This window comes from Dendrobates tinctorius, unplaced genomic scaffold (genome assembly GCF_039654945.1).
Source record: "Dendrobates tinctorius isolate UK_male_01 unplaced genomic scaffold, ASM3965494v1 ptg000003l, whole genome shotgun sequence".
Classification (NCBI taxonomy): Eukaryota; Metazoa; Chordata; class Amphibia; order Anura; family Dendrobatidae; genus Dendrobates; species Dendrobates tinctorius.
In genome coordinates, this window is record NW_027361671.1 from 25,131,969 (window position 1) to 25,150,000 (window position 18,032).

General features: G+C 41.6%; 1 protein-coding gene across 1 annotated transcript in view; it reads left to right on the forward strand.

The window, feature by feature from the left end:
* Window positions 1-18,032, forward strand: part of SLF1 (SMC5-SMC6 complex localization factor 1) — a 144,726-nt gene that overhangs the window by 83,934 nt on the left and 42,760 nt on the right. Inside the window, exons 8-11 of the mRNA XM_073589803.1 lie at window positions 9,597-9,749; window positions 13,306-13,472; window positions 15,062-15,205; window positions 16,611-16,758. Of these exons, the coding sequence (XP_073445904.1) occupies window positions 9,597-9,749; window positions 13,306-13,472; window positions 15,062-15,205; window positions 16,611-16,758 (612 nt within the window). The remainder of the gene's footprint in view (window positions 1-9,596; window positions 9,750-13,305; window positions 13,473-15,061; window positions 15,206-16,610; window positions 16,759-18,032) is intronic.

Sequence of the window (18,032 nt, forward strand, 5' to 3'; positions counted from 1 at the left end):
GCTGCTTACACTGCTGTCCAACATGTCTTTCTGTTATAAATATAGCAATACAAGGGGTGCTGAGGTAAGAAGAGGCTGCTCACACTGCTATCCACCTTGTCTTTGTTATAAAGCTACAATACAAAGGGTGCTGAGGTAAGAAGAGGCTGCTCACACTGCTGTCCATCATGTCTTTCTGTTATAAAGCTATAATACAAGGGGTGCTGAGGTAAGAAGAGGCTGCTCACGCTGCTGTCATTCTGAATTACAGTACATGGTATAGGTATTTCCAGGTCGCAGCTGCGGCGCTTCTTACTGCACAACACCCAGGCACCTGTACTAACATTCTAGGACGTGTTTCTGGCAAAGTAAGAGGACAGAGGACATTGCAGTTCTGTAATGATTACCTCTCTACAGAAAATGATTGTGATTTGCTAATTTAACTATTTATAATGACTTTACTTATTTCTTATTTATTCTTTTTGCATTCATGGAAAACCCTATTTAACTATGTTGAGATTTGAGAAACAAAATGTGTGTGTGTGTGTATATATATATATATATATATATATATATATATATATACACTCACTGGCCACTTTATTAGGTACACCTGTCCAACTGTGTGTTAAGACTTAATTTCTAATCAGCCAATCACATGGCGGCAACTCAGTGCATTTAGGCATGTAGACATGGTCAAGACAATCTCCTGCAGTTCAAACCGAGCATCAGTATGGGGAAGAAAGGTGATTTGAGTGCCTTTGAACGTGGCATGATTGTTGGTGCCAGAAGGGCTGGTCTGAGAATTTCAGAAACTGCTGATCTACTGGGATTTTCACGCACAACCATCTCTAGGGTTTACAGAGAATGGTCCGAAAAAGAAAAAAAATCCAGTGAGCGGCAGTTCTGTGGCCGGAAATGCCATGTTGATGCCAGAGGTCAGAGGAGAATGGGCAGACTGGTTCGAGCTGATAGAAAGGCAACAGTGACTCAAATTGCCACCCGTTACAACCAAGGTAGGCAGAAGAGCATCTCTGAACGCACAGTGCGTCGAACTTTGAGGCAGATGGGCTACAGCAGCAGAAGACCACACTGGGTACCACTCCTCTCAGCTAAGAACAGGAAACTGAGGCTACAATTTGCACAAGCTCATCGAAATTGGACAGTAGAAGATTGGAAAAACGTTGCCTGGTCTGATGAGTCTCGATTTCTGCTGCGACATTCGGATGGTAGGGTCAGAATTTGGCGTAAACAACATGAAAGCATGGATCCATCCTGCCTTGTATCAACGGTTCAGGCTGGTGGTGGTGGTGTCATGGTGTGGGGAATTTTTTCTGGGCACTCTTTGGGCCCCTTGGTACCAATTGAGCATCGTTGCAACGCCACAGCCTACCTGAGTATTGTTGCTGACCATGTCCATCCCTTTATGACCACAATGTACCCAACATCTGATGGCTACTTTCAGCAGGATAATGCGCCATGTCATAAAGCTCGAATCATCTCAGATTGGTTTCTTGAACATGACAATGAGTTTACTGTACTCAAATGGCCTCCTCAGTCACCAGATCTCAATCCAATAGAGCATCTTTGGGATGTGGTGGAACGGGAGATTCGCATCAGGGATGTGCAGCCGACAAATCTGCGCCAACTGTGTGATGCCATCATGTCAATATGGTCCAAAATCTCTGAGGAATGCTTCCAGCACCTTGTTGAATCTCTGCCATGAAGAATTGAGGCAGTTCTGAAGGCAAAAGGGGGTCCAACCCCTTACTAGCATGGTGTACCTAATAAAGTGGCCAGTGAGTGTATATATATATATATATATATATATATACAGTACAGACCAAAAGTTTGGACACACCTTCTCATTCAAAGAGTTTTCTTTCTTTTCATGACTATGAAAATTGTAGATTCACTCTGAAGGCATCAAAACTATGAATTAGCACATGTGGAATTATATAATTAACAAAAAAAGTGTGAAACAACTGAAAATATGTCTTATATTCTAGGTTCTTCAAAGTAGCCACCTTTTGCTTTGATTACTGCTTTGCACACTCTTGGCATTCTCTTGATGAGCTTCAAGAGGTAGCCACCGGAAATGTTTTTCACTTCACAGGTGTGCCCTGTCAGGTTTAATAAGTGGGATTTCTTGCCATATACAGTGGGGAAAAAAAGTATTTAGTCAGTCAGCAATAGTGCAAGTTCCACCACTTAAAAAGATGAGAGGCGTCTGTAATTTACATCATAGGTAGACCTCAACTATGGGAGACAAACTGAGAAAAAAAAATCCAGAAAATCACATTGTCTGTTTTTTTTTCATTTTATTTGCATATTATGGTGGAAAATAAGTATTTGGTCAGAAACAAAATTTCATCTCAATACTTTGTGATATATCCTTTGTTGGCAATGACAGAGGTCAATCGTTTTCTGTAAGTCTTCACAAGGTTGCCACACACTGTTGTTGGTATGTTGGCCCATTCCTCCATGCAGATTTCCTCTAGAGCAGTGATGTTTTTGGCTTTTCGCTTGGCAACACGGACTTTCAACTCCCTCCAAAGGTTTTCTATAGGGTTGAGATCTGGAGACTGGCTAGGCCACTCCAGGACCTTGAAATGCTTCTTACGAAGCCACTCCTTCGTTGCCCTGGCGGTGTGCTTTGGATCATTGTCATGTTGAAAGACCCAGCCACGTTTCATCTTCAATGCCCTTGCTGATGGAAGGAGGTTTGCACTCAAAATCTCACGATACATGGCCCCATTCATTCTTTCATGTACCCGGATCAGTTGTCCTGGCCCCTTTGCAGAGAAACAGCCCCAAAGCATGATGTTTCCACCACCATGCTTTACAGTAGGTATGGTGTTTGATGGATGCAACTCAGTATTCTTTTTCCTCCAAACACGACAAGTTGTGTTTCTACCAAACAGTTCCAGTTTGGTTTCATCAGACCATAGGACATTCTCCCAAAACTCCTCTGGATCATCCAAATGCTCTCTAGCAAACTTCAGACGGGCCCGGACATGTACAGGCTTAAGCAGTGGGACACGTCTGGCACTGCAGGATCTGAGTCCATGGTGGCGTAGTGTGTTACTTATGGTAGGCCTTGTTACATTGGTCCCAGCTCTCTGCAGTTCATTCACTAGGTCCCCCCGCGTGGTTCTGGGATTTTTGCTCACCGTTCTTGTGATCATTCTGACCCCACGGGGTGGGATTTTGCGTGGAGCACCAGATCGAGGGAGATTATCAGTGGTCTTGTATGTCTTCCATTTTCTAATTATTGCTCCCACAGTTGATTTCTTCACTCCAAGCTGGTTGGCTATTGCAGATTCAGTCTTCCCAGCCTGGTGCAGGGCTACAATTTTGTTTCTGGTGTCCTTTGACAGCTCTTTGGTCTTCACCATAGTGGAGTTTGGAGTCAGACTGTTTGAGGGTGTGCACAGGTGTCTTTTTATACTGATAACAAGTTTAAACAGGTGCCATTACTACAGGTAATGAGTGGAGGAAAGAGGAGACTCTTGAAGAAGAAGTTACAGGTCTGTGAGAGCCAGAAATCTTGATTGCTTGTTTCTGACCAAATACTTATTTTCCACCATAATATGCAAATAAAATGAAAAAAAACAGACAATGTGATTTTCTGGATTTTTTTTTCTCAGTTTGTCTCCCATAGTTGAGGTCTACCTATGATGTAAATTACAGACGCCTCTCATCTTTTTAAGTGGTGGAACTTGCACTATTGCTGACTGACTAAATACTTTTTTTCCCCAGTGTAAATGGGGTTGGGATCATCAGTTGTATTGTACAGAAGTCTGTTGGATACACAGCTGATAGTCCTACTGAATAGACTGTTAGAATTTGTATTATGGCAAGAAAAAAGCAACTAAGTAAAGAAAATCGAGTGGCCATCATTACTTTAAGAAATGAAGGTCAGTCAGTCCGAAAAATTGGGAAAACTTTGAAAGTGTCCCAAAGTGCAGTGGCAAAAACCATCAAGCGCTACAAAGAAACTGGCTCACATGAGAACCACCCCAGGAAAGGAAGACCAAGATTCACCTCTGCTGCAGAGGATAAGTTCATCCGAGTCACCAGCCTCAGAAATCACAGGTTAACAGCAACTCAGATTAGAAACCAGGTCAATGCTACACAGAGTTCTAGCAGAGTTCTCTACAACAAATGTTAAGAGTAGACTTTGTGCAGCTGGCCTTCATGGTAAAATAGCTGCTAGGAAACCACTGCTAAGGACAGGCAACAAGCAGAAGAGACAGACTTTTTTGGGCTAAAGAACACAAGGAATGGACATTAGACCAGTGAAAATCTGTGCTTTGGTCTGATGAGTCCAAATTTGAGATCTTTGGTTCCAAACACCGTGTCTTTGTGCGATGCAGAAAAGGTGAACGGATGGACTCTACATGCCTGGTTCCCACCGTGAAGCATGAAGGAGGAGGTGTGATGGTGTGGGGGTGCTTTGCTGGTGATACTGTTGGTAATTTATTCAAAATTGAAGGCATACTGAACCAGCAAGGCTACCACAGCATCTTGCAGCGGCATGCTATTCCATCCGGTTTGCGTTTAGTTGGACCATCATTTATTTTTCAACAGGACAATGACCCCAAACACACCTCCAGGCTGTGTAAGGGCTATTTGACCAACAAAGAGAGTGATGGGGTGCTATGCCAGATGACCTGGCCTCCACAGTCACCAGACCTGAACCCAATCGAGGTGGTTTGGGGTGAGCTGGACCGCAGAGTGAAGGCAAAAGGGCCAACAAGTGCTAAGCATCTCTAGGAACTCCGTCAAGACTGTTGGAAGGCCATTTCCGGTGACTACCTCTTGAAGCTCATCAAGAGAATGCCAAAAGTGTGCAAAGCAGTAATCAAGCAAAAGGTGGCTGCTTTGAAGAACCTAGAATATAAGACATATTTTCAGTTGTTTCACACTTATTTTGTTAATTATTTAATTCCACATGTGTAAATTCATAGTTGTGATGCCTTCAGATTGAATCTACAGTTTTCATAGTTGTGAAAATAAAGAAAACTCTTTGAATGAGAAGGTGTGTCCAAACTTTTGGTCTGTACTGTATATGTATATTTATTATTATAAGTTTTAGCCAGATAGATTGACAAAAGGCGTGTTGTAGAAATGTAGAAATCTTCAGTGGGATTACTGAAAGTCATCCGTTTTGGAAAATATTTATTTCTATGATTAGTGTTGTACCTCAATTTTGTGAGATTTTCTTAGCCTTTAAAAGTATAAACTATACATACACATTTCAGATGTTTGAATAGCTATTATTATGGCCTATATTACTTTTCTACATTGAGTGTAATACTTCTGGATGTAATGGCCACAATTGGGCTGTATGAATAATGCATGCACTTCCATTTCTTAAAGGGTGTCTATGTATGTTGTGGTTCCATACAATATTTTTGTAGATTTATGCTCATTATTTGGTGGATAACAGATGTATCTTTATTGGATATCATAGACGACATTCAGAAAAGGCACAATGTCAAGAATTTGAAATATTGTATATTATTTTTATTCTTTTATTTCTTTTTTAATGCCCTTTGATGAGAAAAAATGAAAATAATAAAAACCTAGTATAAAAACATTTGACTGTTTTTGGTATGTAGGGACCACTGTCCTCTGGTGTTGCCAGGGTATATATTACGCGGAGCTGTCTTTCCCTATTACAGTACTCACTGTTGAGTCGGACATACCGTCATGTTTTGGAAATTTGCTTATGAGTGTGGTGCAGAATGTTTAACAAGTTTGAAGTTAATTCTGCAGACCCAAATTTTTAAGCACTGAAGTGTATTCAGAGCCGCATTTAATAGTAATTGACTGATAACTAGATGTCTCTTACTGGACGTGATTTACAGTTTCCTTTAGAATTTTCTGAAGGTAATAATTTGCCTTAAAACCTTGATTGCTTTCAGTCTGAGGCTGTGCCCAGGTATGTAGTCTGCATATAAACCAGCATTGATCATTGACTTCATTATAAAGAATTAAGAAGGAAGATAGCACTGACGGTAAGAGTGGTGTGAGCGCCGCAGTGCTGGCAAGACGTGTATGCAGAGATAAGCTAAGCCTGGCCAAGAGGTCTGGTTTTAACTAACCTTTGTATTAAAGTGCAGGCGTTTTACTATCATATGGTCGCTCTCTGAAGACTTTTTTCTCTTTACAGAAATTTGTATTCTATTTTGATATGGACAATTAACAAGGACTGTAGTTCTCTCCGGAAAGATGTTCCTGAATTATTCTAATTTGGACTCGGTAGCATGTTCTATAAAACATTTCCGGCGCCATTTCACACTTTTGAAAACAAGGGTTTCTTTCTACAGCCTCTTATTTATATATTATTTTATAAATCAACACAAAGTATCAATATACTGTGGATATTCAGAGGACCAGAAAACAAAGGGGTCGGGACTAATTTATTTATTTTTTTTACTATGTGCCTACAAGCGAACAGACAGTTGCTAACTACCTGCCTGTTCTGCCTGCCCGCCGCTGTCCTTTGCTGGCTCAGAGTTGTTACAGACCGCTGCTGCCGTCTATTTTGTGGCTTCCACTCTTATCACATTGACAGAGCAGCTGCTTCTCTTCCGCTCTGCTCTGTTGACACGTCATGACTGCAGAAATCATGCTGATTGACAGCTTACTCCCTGCTGCTTAACTGCAGAAAGCCAGCTGTCAATCGGTATGATGTCGACAGAGCAGCCAGGAAGAGGAAGAGCTCATCTGATTACGTTAAGCTGCAGAATCGCCTGCAGGAGCTGTTTGTGACGGCTCTGAGCCAGCTCTGGGTAGAACAGAGTAGTACTACTTGCCTGTTAGTTCTTAAGCCCATTGTTGAAAAATAAAATAGTTCCAACTAATTTAAGGGTATGTGCACATGTTGCGGTTTTTGATGCGTTTCCGCTGCATTTTTGGACTCGTCGAATTGCATCATTTCCACAGTGCGTTGTGCACACGATGTAAATCAATGGAAAATCCAAAAACGCTGTGTACACGCTGCGGAAAAAATGAGCGGATTCGCAGCGTTTTATTTTCCGCAGCATGTCAATTCTTTGTACGGATCTGCAGCGTCTCTGCACCCATTGACTTGCATTGAGTCGGGCACTTCCGCAGCAAAACCGCACGTCTAAAAAATATTTGCTGCGGATGAAACGCTGAAGATTGGGAAGAGGGAAGAGTGTGGACGGAGTGTGGGTGGTGACTGTGTGCGTGTATAGTGTGTGGGCGGTGACTGTGCGTGTATAGTGTGTGGGCGGTGACTGCGTGTATGATGTGTGGGCGGTGACTGTGTCCATGTATGGTGTGTGCGGGGGTCTGCCGGGACTGAGCGGGGGGGGTCTGCCGGGGCTGTGCGGGGGTCTGTCAGGGCTGTGCGTGGGGCTGTGCGTGCGTGTGTGTGTGTATGTGTAGGACTACAAGTCCCATCGGGCCTATGCCTGCTACAGTGACAGTGATTGATTGACACATTAGCCAATGATGGGACAGTAGTAGTCCCATCATCCGGCTAATGTGTTAAATGTAAAAAAAAAAAAACACATATAGTTGATACTTACCATATACTGCTAATCCCCAAAGCCATCGATCACCTGAAAAAAAGTTAAAATAATAAACAAACACTATACTCCCTGTCTAACGCAATCCAAATAATACGATTGTCCCATGACGATCTCCCGTGGAGAGCTGTCACATCAGCTGATGCGACCACTATCCAGGGGCTCCAGTGATACAATGCAGAGGATTATCTCAGTCATTGTATCACTCCACCGCCGACAGGTCACCAGAGTTCACCTGTCACTTTGTGGCACTACAGCGTGAGAATTTTCTATCTATCCCATATCTATCTATCTATAGATAGATAGATAGATATGGGATAGAATGAATGAGATAGACAGCTAGATAGATAGATCTCTACATAGATTGATGGATATTATCTATAGATCTATCTATCTATCCCATCTATCTTTCTATCTATCTGTGTGTGTAATGGAGCGTGGGTTGGACAAATGTAAAAGAGGAGGTTGGACAGAAACAGTTAAATAACATATCTTTATTTAGCTTACAAAAACGCATACAAATTCGCATAAAAAAACACATGAAAATCCGCATAAAAAATGTACCTGCGTTTTCTGCCAAGAGGTGCGGATTCTGTGCAGAAATTTCCGCAGGCTAATCTGCAACGTGTGCACATACCCTAAAGGTAGTCTGTCAGAACATAACTGTTCAAACAAAGTATAGACTCTCTGTGCATCATGGCTTGGCCAAACATCTAACATGCACCATCCTACCTGTGTATTTTCCATCTACCTATGCACTTCATTGGCCATATCCAGAGGGAATACAAGCAGGCGGGAAGGAGTAGTTAATTGTTTGGCCATGCCATGGAGCACCAAGTGCCAGTACTTGGTATGAACAGTCCTTCTGTGCTGACAAGTCCATTTAAATAATTTCCCTTGTTAAAAATACACTGTTCATTATACTGCATTGGGGTTTAGTGGTTAGCACTGTATCCCTTTTTTTGGGTTGTTGGCGGGGGGATGCACCAGTGACGTCACGCTACCGTCGTGCATCATCGCTGCAGCCACACACGACGCACAAGCCTCTGAGATTAGAGATTGGCTGCATAAGTGATGTGAACTGCTGCAGTCAAAACTCAGAGACTGGAGTAGTGGTAGAGAGCTGAGGATGGTGAGCATTAACTCATTTGTTATTTTTTTACATTTGAAAGCGGAAAACCCTTCTAAAGCGCATGGATCATCTTATTTCTGTAGTCATCGTGTGGTCCTATGTTTTCCCGTGATGTGCTAACACTTTAGATAGTTGTCAGCAGAATGATCATTTGGCTCGTTCGCTACGAGAAAGCCACTGCTAGATTCCTAGTGGTGGCTGATATCCAGGGGAATAAAAGAATAAACCACTTAAATTCAGCAGACTGGATACTTCTCTGTCTTGACTTCATCTATCAGGATAGGTTCAGGAGGCCCCCCCATATAAATTAGACTTTTAGCTGATTCTGCTGATGTTGACAGGTTGGATTAACTTCTATATTAGTGTATGAAGGGTCTAGTTGTCAATCAGCCCCCTACTTTGTCTTGGCTGGAGACTAAGGACAGCCAGCCCTTTTTATACGTATCATTGACACAGATAAGGGGAAGAAGCTGTAGTTTCAGCGTCACAGCTCAGCAGAAGTTCTGAACATCTAGAACCACATTTTGGCCTCTGAAATAAGATAATTTTCACCATTTAGAAAACTGCACTAAGTTGCCGATGGAGGAGCACAGGACCAGACCTGACCCATCTTCTCCTATTGGAAAACACCTTTACCACATGCAGTGTCTTTTTAGTTGGAGGAGATAGATGGACATGGTGGATCACATACCTCTGCGTCTGCAGCTATTTCAGGATAGAGCTTGCGCAGTCTGTAATGGAGGCTGAACTTGCAAGTAGCGGTTTTGCATAGAAGAGAGGAAAATGAATGGTATTCTGTATTGTGCTCCCCAAACAAATTTATTCAACTAAATTGGCCTCCCCTTTCAATGTAGTATTGGTAATCCCTGGTTTTAGTTTGTCTCAATGCTATTTACCAACATTTTTGACATTTGTAGTTGAAAGGTGAAGTTGGCAGAACGAGTCTGAACAGAATCGAGGAGCTTATTGAAGGGCAATTTTTTACAGAAGCATTTTGGGAGATTGGACGCCTTACTCCTTTGGTCTTACTGCCGCATTTTTTTGAGTTGCTCCTCAAGCACTTCATACAGGTAAAATGCTTTATAAATGTTGGATACATCATTAAATCGGTGGAAATGTAAATTTAGAGTGGAAACTGGTACCCATTGGAATAACTTTTCTTACATATAAGCGCTTAGTAAATGCTCAGAAACGCTCATTTACTGCAAAATCCATCCAGGTAGAAACAGTAAGTGCTTGGAAGGGTGGGTATGACTGCAGTACTGCAGGGCATCTGCAACTATAGTTTTTCACTCGATCAGCTTGACTGTGTTAAAAAATAATAAAATAGGCCAAAGAACTAATTTGGTGCCTACGTTGTCAAAGCCGTTGTGCCAAGTGCAGGGCTGCCAACTTAAGTTTTCTTTTTCCTAGACAACGTGTCCAAAATTCACTAATAGCCCAATTTTTTTTACAAACACATTGGTAAAACCATAATACATTTTTAAAATTTTAAATTACAGCTATATTCAACTTATAATTTTAATACTCATAAATTGACAGCATTTCCCACCAAGTCATGGGAACACAAATTTTTTTTTTACGGTCAGGAAAAAGTGCTTTGTTTTTATAGACTGTTCAGGGATTTCTGGACAGTTGGCAACTCTAGTCCAATAATTGGCTGGAGCAGTCATGCCCGCTGATATCATGATGTCACCACTAGGGATGGGTGGAGCTGTGGATTTACAGGTCCGTCATGTTCAGCCGAACATTAAAAACAAGTTCAGTTCAGGTACCAGAACGGTACATGAACTCGAACCTGGACCCCATTCAAATGAATGGGGGGCTAAACATCCAGCGTTTCCCACGCTGTCATCTGTGTGACAGTGTGAAAAACACTGGCTGTGATTGGTGGTAAGCTGGTTACCGCTGGCCAGAGCGCTGCGGTTCCCACGCTGTTACACAGATGTGAGGCAGCTGTGATCGGCGGTAAAAAGTTTACCACCAGAAACAGGAGTTGACTGATGTGAGTACTACTCTTATCATCATACACCTGGTGTTGCTGATAGCAGCGATAGCAGGTGTACGATGATGAGTATTCACCAGCTGGTGGCTATGCAATAAGAAAGAAAAAAGAAAAATTACTTGGGGTCATTCTTGACAACCAGTGCAGGTAAAGCTAACAGCTGCGAGGTTATCTTGGCTGGTTATCAAAAATGGAGGGGTCCCCACATCTTTTTTTTTTAATTAAATAAATAATTTTAAAAAATTGCATAGGGTCCCTACCCATTTTTGGCAACCAGCCAAGCTAAAACTGACAGCTGGGGCTGTTATTCTCAGACTAGGAAGGGGCCCTGGATATTGGCCCTCCTCAGCCTAATAATAGCAGCTTGCAGCCACCCCAGAAAAGGCTAATCTATTAGATGCGCCAAGTGTGATGCTTTGCCTGACTCTTCCCTCTTGCCCTGGTGTGGTGACAAGTGGGGTAATAGTTGTGGAGTTGATATCAGCTTTGCAATGTAAGCTGACATCAAGCCCACGGGTTAGTCATGGAGAGGCACCTATAACACATCCCCATTACTAACCCCATAGTCAAATGTAATAAAAGCAGAGTAAAATCATTTAATTGAAATAACAACTCCCTCACCCTCATGTACCAATTTATTAAGGTAAAAAAATAAAAGCAATGTTTTACTCACCTTTCCGCCGATAATCCATTAACAGCCATGTCCCACAATGATCTGACTGTTCTCCACGCTAGCCGGAACACACTGAGCAGAGTGTGACAAGCTCTTCCTGTGACCGCGGTCCCCTTAATGACATCACCGGATGCACTGCTGAGCAGTCACATCATGCCACCATCTCAGCAATGTATCCAGATGTACGAGAATTAGAGCACATCGTGGGCATATGGATTATTGGCCGACAGATGAGGAATACTGTGATTTTTTTATTCCTATGGTAATAAATGGGTAAAAAGAGTGTGGGGAGTATTTATTTCAAATAAAGGAGTTGTTTCTGTGTGTTTATTTCAATTAAATAACTTTTTTTTGTGTGTGTGTGTCTTTATTTAATTTTCATTACAGGGTTACTAATGGGGGGTGTCTTATAACCACTGGGCTTGATGTCAGCTGACATTACAAAGCATTTTTTTTTCCAAGATATCTAAAATGAATCAAATTTGCAATAGGTATGAGTTCAGACCAAAGTGTATCCAACAAAGTGTTAATCCGCACAGCCGGGAAGCTCATTCATTGCACAAATAGCTGTGTAAGCTGGTACTGCAAATATGCGTACTATGAGAAGTGCTCCATAAACCGGGGTGCCACTCCAAAGCATTTAGTCACAGCGGCTACACCAAAAAAGAAAACGGATGGCACTCACCGGTTTAAATCTTATTTATTCCAATACTTTAAAACATCGGCGATGGGAGCGGGAGTGGAAATGACAAACAGCCGTTTCGCGCTGCAGTAGCGCTTCTACTGGTCTACTGGACTTCAGTAGAAGCGCTACTGCAGCGTGAAACGGCTGTCGTCATTTCCACTCCCGCTCCCATCCTCCCTATGCCGATGTTTTAAAGTATTGGAATAAAGAAGATTTTAACCGGTGAGTGCCATCCGTTTTCTTTTTTGGTGTAGTATGAGTTCAGACTTTACAGTTAGTATGTTTCTACATCTCCTATTTGTCTCCATGTTAACAGACAACAAATACAGTCTGTGTAGTTTAATTTTGCTGATTTATATTTCCTTCTATTTGTTCCTTTTGTGCTAACATACATCTGGTGGATAGCCATAAGCATAGGACAGTTATAAGTGGATATGATAGCAAGATCAGAAAACACAGCTTTTGTTCTCTGTTACCATGAAGACCCCGCTTGTCAGGGGGCTGTAGAAAACATCTGGAGACCTTGCTAAAATTATACTACTTTTGGTGTTCTCATACCGTTTTCGCCCAACGCTGACAATGTGGATGGACCTGGACTAGGACAAGGGGGTGGCAAACTGCACTCGTCAAATTCATGATGAGAGTTCATTGCGCCACAAATCTTACTCAACAGTGACTGGAATAGGATTTGTGGCGAGGTGCACGTAACTCATCCACCATGAATCGGGAGCATCTGACTCTCTACAATCTTATTGCTGTCAAGCTGGCGTATGGTTTGTGGTATGAGGTACACAGTAGCTTGTTATAAAGTAGATGAATGGGTGTCGTCACGCCCCGTCTCACCCCATTTAGCGGAGATACCCAAAATGGTATGAAAATGACAAAACTGAAGGCCCCTATAAAGTGGCATATTGTAAAGAATATCAATATTACTGGTTAAATAGATTTATGATTATCCTACAAATCAACCAATACAGCTTGGTTACATTTCTTTTATAGTGGTTTTATGCCATGCTTAATCTTGATACAAATGTCAATTTATATGCCAAGGTCTGTAAAAAGCAAAGCAATATTCCGTAACTTTGTAATGGCGTCCACTGGTGGTTGTTATCTAGCTTTCCTTAATTTTGTAGGGAAACGGGACAATTTGGAGAAAAAAATAATCAGAATATTAATACTTCCCACAACAAATATCCCATCTAGATAGTTGTTGCTGTTAGTATTTCATATTATTTAATATTGTTTTATCCTATCTTCGTTTAGGGAAATGTAGATATCCAAATCTTTGGTCAGTTTTCAGATATATTGTCCAATCTTTTGCATCACTGTCCTCCATGGGAATCCACTCAGATGGTGCAGTACTACCTTACTGTTCTCCAGTGCCCAGTTTGCAAGAAGGGAACGTGGTCCTTCATTGAAACTCTTACAAGGTATGCAGCATTTAAATACTTCGTAGAGGTATTAAAAAATCATTTAGTATATAAAGCATCTCAGTAAGGTCTTTTTTTGGGGGGTGGGGGGCTGCATGCAAGAAGAAAACAGACTGTTTTTCATCAGTGTGCTGGATCCAATTAATTCTTTTTTGGTCCATGAGTCCATGTTTATTATCAGTGTGGCATACAGTTTTCCACGGTAATTCTACTCATTAAAAAAGTAAAAAACTGGATGAAAGATGGATGGCATAGATGTGAAAAATGGACGTCTGGATCAGACCTAAGAAATAAATCATTTGATGGACATTTTCAAGTTATTACTTATAAGTTGGTTGCATATAAGATGGTAGTCTTTAGCGATGAGTGAGTATGCTCACCACTCGATCATGCATCGGGGTGCTCGGGTATGCATCAAGAATCACGGGTGCTCGACCACCATGCTTGAGTCCCCACCCCGCATGCTTCATGTTAGACAGCCAATAAGCATGTAGGGATTGACAGCCATACACGTAATGCTGTAGACATTGCAGGCAATTCCCGGGGCAGAACTACACAAAAATTGATGATCAGAAGGCAATCATATTATATATAAAAAATACAATTTTAATTGGAACAACATTAAAATCATATCACCAAATATTGGAACAGATGGGTACATACAAGGTAGTCACTGCTCATAACACTCAAGGACGCTAAGTACCAGGAAAACAGACACCATCAACAGGATACTAGGGCTAAAGTGGTGTTATAATTGGGTGTATCACACACTATAGTACAATGATTTTAAATCTCAGTATAGATCCATCAAAGGAATCACGTGCCTAACACCGCCTAGTGTGCACAAGTGTAACAAAGCAGAGTAACAGAATAATATTTACTAATCTATCACCTAACAGCTCCCTGTAGTCAGGTTTCTATTACCATAATATGCCCTGCTGCGCAGTACCAATAGATCGTAACATGAGCCTGCAATAAGTGTCACACACCTAGCACCACCTAATAGATCAAAAACTCCATAATGAATAGTAATTACCTATTGGTGTCAGTGGTACCGGGTGCCGTGATTCCTGGGCCTGCGTGTCCTCCCCGACGCGCGTTTCGGACACCTTTATCAAGGGGCCTGGGGCAGGCAGGGCATGGGATCGAGCACCCGCGATTCTCGATACGTACCCGAGCAGCCCGATGCAAGATTGAGTGGCGAGCACGCTTGCTCATCATGGCTTCCTTCTCCAACTGAAGCCATGACGCTGAATGTAGATGAATGCTTGCAACCTCATTGACTTAAAATAGCGTTCATCAAATTTCCTATATTTTGTATGCAATAGTAGCTCTGCAGTCTGCACTTTTTGTAATTAAAACTAATAGATAGAAACCAATTATGTCCATATATACAGAAAGGAGACCTCTTTGTTACATTAGCCAGGTACATTAGTGGTCATCCCATCCCGTCATAAATGACTTTGTCTCCAATACATTCCTTTTTGGAGAGATGAGAAAATGTTGTACTGTGCAACAAGCATGAACAACCAGACACTGCAGAACAGTTGTTGGTTTCATTGCGGTTTCCCTTCCTTTCCTTTTTCTAGGTGTTTTCTAGAGGACAGATTCTGCTTATGCCATGAAACATCTGATATGGAAATTGACAGTCATAAAAGGAGGAAAATTGTGGCAACAATGCTGAAATTTCTGTCAAGTGTGATGCAAGAAGAAGTAAAAGCGCTTAGTAAAAAGTGAGTTTAGAATCCTGATTTGTACATAAGGTCATAACTTTATCATGCTTATGAAGCCAACAAAGCGTTAGCAATTAGTTTTCTTTCTTGGAATACCCATGAATGACTAATACACTGGAATACTTTTATTTAGTGTGAAAATGTACATTTTTTTTTACATTTTCTGCATTTCCATCACAAAGACTTCCCATTTAAGAGGATGGCTGTAAGTACAAAATGACTGTTAAAACCAAGTAAAGGTACGTGGTGCCAAATAGTTCAGTGCCCCTTCCCACCTACTTGTTTTCCATGTGTCTCCTCACAACTCTATAAAGCCAGAGCTGTCAATCAAAATTGAGGGGAAATGGAGACAGAGTTAAAACAAGTCGGTGGGAAGGTGCACCAAGCGACTGTACTAGGTTTGAGCAGTTAATCTTTGCTGACCCTTTAAAGTGAGCCAATCAGGTGATTCATGCTGCCCGCCCATATATTTTCTGAAACGCTCCATCCTGGGACCATAGCCAGAGACCAGACTAGTCCTGCACTGCCCCTGGCTGACTATTCCCATTGTGACTGCCCGTTATTGACAGGTTTTTCCCTTGCATCTACATAGGGAGAGACCCGTCAGTCACTTAGAGCGGCTCTGGGAGAAGCCATTGGCGGCAATGCTGGACTAGTCTTGTTTCCAGCTATGATTACTGGCTGGATCGCCAAAGTATACTTTCCGGAAGTGCTGGAGCGCTTCATAGAATAATATTCGTTGCTACAATTCATGCTGCCCATTAGTTGAACAGCACTAATCGCCTTACAGGTTCCCTTCAATGTTTTCGAAGTTCAGTCCTCACTGATAATAGTGAAATATTCATGAACCCCTTGTTGACATGTGTATATGTACATCACATGTTTTTTGCTGATGTGTGAAGGCGGCACAGCTGATTAACCAGCTCTGTACATGTTGGATGCTGGCCATGTTACAAATACCTGTATCTTAAGTGATCAGAGCTAGCGCCAATCTCTGCAGTTGAGCACCCTAGATTTGGAGGTCAATAGCAACTAGTGCATTTAGAAGATTTTTATCGGGGTCAGGGCCTCTCCTCTGTCACTCCCATGGTGCTCCCCCACCTCATTCTTTAGGAACCTGTGATTGCTAGTTCAAGTCTATAACAGCTTAAAAAGGTTTAAATTGTCCTTCAATCTGTAAATAAAAAACATATTTTTTATCAACTAAGTTGAATATGAATATGGCGATGCAAAATATATATGTGTGAGTGTATATACATATTATTAATGTGTATATGTGTACGTATGTGTGTATACATATATATCAGTACATTTCATTTTTTTCATTTCGAGATAAACTGCATATTTTTTTTTTAAGTAGCAACTAGACCTCTCTAATTCTGTTCCCACCTTTCCTCTATTCTAGACTGTGTGAGCAGACAGACTTTTCTCGCAAAACATTGTTTCCATCCTTTATTGTTGGAATATTTTGGCCCAAAACCAGAACAATGGTCTTCTTAACCAAGAATATCAGTGCCTTGACCGATCTTTTAATAAAGTGCCATGTAGATAAGGTGAGTGTTATGACAATGGCCATTTATACAGACCATGCCGAACTGTCAGAGGTTATCATACCCCCAGATGGGTTATTGATGGCATTGGCTTACAGTAGGCATTGTTTTAGAAAGACGAGCCCGTGATATCAGGCCATAAGCGCGATTTTAGCTACTGAGCTATTTAACTTTTGTGAGCAAGTAAGAAAGGAAATGTCATGGGGCTAGAGTAATTTGGATGAACCGGAACATACAGTGGCTTGCTCAAGTATTCAACCCCCCCTCCCGACTTTTTGCCTATTTTGTTACATTACAAACTGTATTTACCATATATATTTTTGTGATCCTACTTGTGTATGTATTAGCACTGAACAGTATAAGTTGATGAAGTGAGAAAAATATAGGCATAAATTAAATCTATGGGATCCGATAACTGAAAATTGACATATGTATATGTATTCGCCTCTTTTGCAACAAGCACCTTAAAATTTATGGTACAAACAATTACCTTCATAAGTCACATGCTTAGTGAAAGAGAGTCCACCTGTGTGCAATCTAAGTGTCACATGTCTGTCAGTATATACACACCTTTTCTGAAAGATCACAGAGGCTGCAACACTATTAAGCAAGGGGCACCACTAACCAACCACCATGAAGACCAAGGAGATCTCCAAACAAGTCAGGGACAAAGTTGTTAAGTACAAGTCAGGGTTGAGATATAAAAACAATCTCAACCTCTGATGATCCACTGGAGCACCATCAAAGCCATATGTGGGTGTAAACGACTATTTGGGCGCATGGCAGAGCTCGGAAGGGAAGCAGCGCCATTTGACTTTTTTGGCTGGAATTGAGATCGGACACCATGTCGCGTTTGGAAAGCCCCTGATGTACCAAAACAGTGGAAACCCCCCACAAATGACACCATTTTGGAAACTAGACCCCGCAAGGAACTTTTCTAGATGTGTGGTGAGAACTTTGAACCCCCAAGAGCTTCATAGAAGCTTATAACGCCCAGTCATGAAAATAAAAAAAATCATATTTTTTCCACAAACATGATCTTTTAGTCCCCAATTTTTTTTTATTTTCCCAAGGGTAACAGGAGAAATTGGACCCCAAAAGTTGTTGTCCAATTTGTCCTGAGTACCCTGATACCCCATATGTGGGAGAAAACTACTGTATGGGCACACGTCAGGGCTCGGAAGGGAAGTAGTGACGTTTTGGTATACAGACTTTGATGAAATGGTCTGCTGGGGTCATGTTGCCTTTGGAGAGCTCTTGATGTGCCTAAACAGTGG